The sequence below is a fragment of the Camelus bactrianus genome, chromosome 3 (genome assembly GCF_048773025.1).
Source record: "Camelus bactrianus isolate YW-2024 breed Bactrian camel chromosome 3, ASM4877302v1, whole genome shotgun sequence".
Classification (NCBI taxonomy): domain Eukaryota; kingdom Metazoa; phylum Chordata; class Mammalia; order Artiodactyla; family Camelidae; genus Camelus; species Camelus bactrianus.
In genome coordinates, this window is record NC_133541.1 from 87,963,748 (window position 1) to 87,967,381 (window position 3,634).

At 44.3% G+C, this 3,634-nt stretch overlaps 1 protein-coding gene across 1 annotated transcript; it reads left to right on the forward strand.

The window, feature by feature from the left end:
* Positions 1-459: 459 nt before the first annotated feature.
* Positions 460-825, forward strand: LOC105082236 (ubiquitin-ribosomal protein eL40 fusion protein-like). Its single transcript, XM_045507795.2, has one exon. The coding sequence runs from the start codon at positions 460-462 to the stop codon at positions 823-825; it is 366 nt and encodes a 121-aa protein (XP_045363751.2).
* The last annotated feature ends 2,809 nt before the right edge of the window (positions 826-3,634 follow it).

Genomic DNA, 3,634 nt, shown 5'->3' on the forward strand with positions numbered 1-3,634 from the left:
GATGCTCCAGCATTGCAGTTGCCAAGGCACAGATACAGCCACCATCCCATGCATCTCTGAGTCACAACCTGTAATTCAGTCCTTTTTCATCTTTGCCGGGTTATATTGTCATTAGAGCATTCTGTCCTATAGTTTTGTAAACTTTCTTTTTCAGGACTTACTGTCCTCGACAGTGTAAATGTTCATCAGCTACATCATGTAACAATAAGAGCATTTTGTCATTCGAAGATATTACCACAAATAAGCAAGGCCAGGTTCTGAAGTCTCTATTCTTTTCATATTTGAAAACTCAAAATTGAGTAAGTTTGGAAGTACTCTACCTCAGATATAAGGAATGTCCTGACAATGAAATTCATATGGAGTAGTTACTCGTACATCAGCGGTCCCTCCTGATCATCCTCCAAACAGTGCCATTTAAGAAATATAATTCCACTCTTTTTCTTCAACAGGGATGCAGAGATGCAGATCCTTGTGAAGGTTCTGACAGGCAAGACCATCCCCCTTGAGGTTGAGCCCAGTGACAACGTCGAGAATGTCATAGCCAACATCCAAGACAAGGAGGGCGCCCCACCTGACCGACAGCATCTGATTTTTGTGGGCAAACAGTGGGAGAAGGGCAGAACTTTCAGACAACACCACCCTGCACTTGGTGCTTCGCCTACAGACAGCATCATCTACCCTTCCCGTCGCCAGCTCACCCAGACACACACCTGCCGCAAGAGGATCAAGCGCCAAGCTCGGCCACAGCGCCATGCTGCCTCCACTGCACAGCAGCCTCTAACTGAACCCCACGGTCCTGGGACCTCAAAAGTCTCCCTTTCCTAGAAAAGATGAAGGAGGAGGAGGAGAAAGAAGAAGAGAAGAGGGAGGGAAAGGAGAAGCAGCAGCAGCAGAATCCCCATTTTACAGGTAAAGAAACTGAAACTCAGGGAGGTCAAAGAAATTGCACAAGATAGCACAATAACTACCAGAATCAGAATCCCAATCTGCCTATCTCCAAAACTCCTTTCATTTCTACTAGGCCACCCTCAAGATCTGCTCAGCCACACCCTTGATCTACAGCTCTGACCCATCCTGGCAGAACTGCCCACATGGCTCTTCGGACTCCTACAGTACTCTATATGAGCTGCTTCTGCAATACTTATAATTCTTCACTGCATTTTTTTTTTATGTGCCTGATAGACTGTCAGGTACCTGAAGACAGGTGTCTTGCCCTGTTCATCTTTGTATTCCTGGCACCCCATACCTGTCACAAGTGCACACTGATTGCAGGATAATAGTATTGCCCGATAAACAAATATAAAGATACTCAAATGCTGGCATAAAGAAATGCAAATTAAAGCAACAATGAAATTTTATCTCTTTAGCAACCAGCTTTGTCAATAGGAAAACATTTTCTAACATTTTGTTTTCTGGGGTGGGGGAAAAACACGGACTCTCACACTGCGTTGGATGGTGTAAAACTTGGTACAATTTTGAACAGCTTTTTGGCAATATCCACCCAAATTTTAAGTATATATTCCTCTTATAGACATTTGTCCTTCAGATATACCTATAAAAGGGTACAAATATAAGTGTACAAGAATGTGGATCATGGTATTGTTTGTAATAGGAAAAAAATTAAAAGTTTCTTAATGTCCTTGATAGTAGACTTCATATTACATGATACATTCATATATCAGAATACCATATATCTTAATAAGGGGCAGCCTAATTGCTAAAAAAAAAAAAAAAAAAAAAAAACCAACCAAACAAAAAACAGATGACCTTTGTGGACTGAAATGGAGAGAGATCCATAAGTGTGGAAATACCTAAAAAGCTACACAAGAAACTGGTAAGAGTGGTTGCCTCTGGGGAGTAGAGAGGTAAGGGGTACGAAGTAGGAAAACTTTTCCTTTTCACATTGTATTTCTCAATATGCAAACGATTTTTGCAACAATCATACATTTTTAGAATAATCATGCAAAACTATGTGAAATTCACTTAATGACATTATTTTTTAAAGTCTGTAAAGAGTCTGGCTCAGTAACTGTTCCTTTCTCCAGTCAGCAGTCCTCTTGTCAGATCCTCTGCTTAAATGAAATTAAGAAAATTATACCATATGTATATGTATCAGCTCCTTATTTCATCATCTACAAAACAGGCAAAATTCAACCTACTTCACAGGACTCTGAGAGGGCCAATGAATAATAAGCATGAAACAGATCACTTAGCACCTGGCACACATTAGGCCCCTAATAATTAAAGTCGCTTCCCCATCCTCTTTTTCTCCCACGGACAGTCTTGTCAAGATTTATTCCCCTTCTCCCCATGGGTGGGAACTTGGAGACTGAAAACAGGAAGGAAAATTTAACTAGTTAATTTTGCTCCTTACAGTGGACTACAGAAAAGACGTGGAGCCCAAAGGAGGGCGAAGAAACAGGTTATAAGGAGCCTCTAAGGTTCACAGTGGATGTCACTGTTTCCATAAAGACAATGGTTCTGTTTGCTTTCTGAGAAGGTTAAGGGTAGCAAATCATTCTCAGCGAGGATGACCAACTTGCCCTGGTCTGAGCATTGAAGTCCTGTATCCTGGGAAACCCCTCAAGTGCCAGGCACATGAAGACAACTGGTCACCATATAACTTTGCCGACTTGCCTGATGCTCCCTGTGCTCTTCTCCCCTCAAAACCCACCTTCCCCTAGGCTAATTCAGGCCCTTCTTCCTGAGGGGCTTTTCCCAGGAGAAGGAAGGCCTGGCCCAGTTAGACCCCACCCAGTCAGGCAGCCTTTCCCAGGAGGGAGGGAACATTTTTCTGAAGCCCAGTAGAGAGCCCAGGGCTGCATTTGCATGTCAATACCCTTTCAGTTTGCCTCGACTTCATTGCTCGGTCCCAGAGCTCTGGGAACAAATGCAAAGGTTTGTGTTCGCTGGTGAATGCGCTCTCCGCTCTTTGATTTGCTCTCTGTCCCCTGGAATGGTGAGGGTTAGACAAACAGTTCCTGGAGCTGGTTAAAGGAAAGCTACCCCTGCCCCAACAAGGCAGATCGGGATGTTCTCATCAGAGGGATAAAGATAGAGAGACAGGACCTTGGCCTGTGAATCCAAATCCAGTACCTACTGAGGCTGAAACTGAATTCTCTTTTCTTAAAATTGGCCACCAAGTTAGATGGAGAAAAGGCTTTGTTGTGGTTGAGGTGTATTTTTCAGCCCCTCACAAGCCTTACTTTCATGCTTTCTGACTGTCCAGGTCAGCAACCAGAAAGTGCCTCGCTCCACAGCTGGGCTTGGGCATTGCTCATCGGGCTGAAAGGGGGCCCGTGCGTTCCCCCTTCCCAAACAGCAGTCAGCATTCAGAACAATCAGCTCTTTGAAAATCCACTGGAAAGCTAGCATTCCTGTGCCTCCAGTGGGGAGGGAGAAGAGGGCAACTTTGAGGCTATTAAAACATCCATCACACACACAGTCCTTTGCTATAATGGGCACCTCCCAGGAATGCGAAGCAGCCAAAAAGCAAAGAGCATAAACAACTCTGGCTTGCTCAGGATGCTGCAGCATCTCTAAAAGCTCTTTGGCTCCTGCCCTCCAAGCCCCAGCTGGGTGGAAACAAAGTGTCCTATCCACCCACGATCCTGGTTCTCACTCCTTTCTGTGC

What these genes read in the sequence shown, in the direction of transcription:
- LOC105082236 (XM_045507795.2), top strand. Translation starts at nt 460, where the DNA reads ATGCAGATCCTTGTGAAGGTTCTGACAGGCAAGACCATCCCCCTTGAG.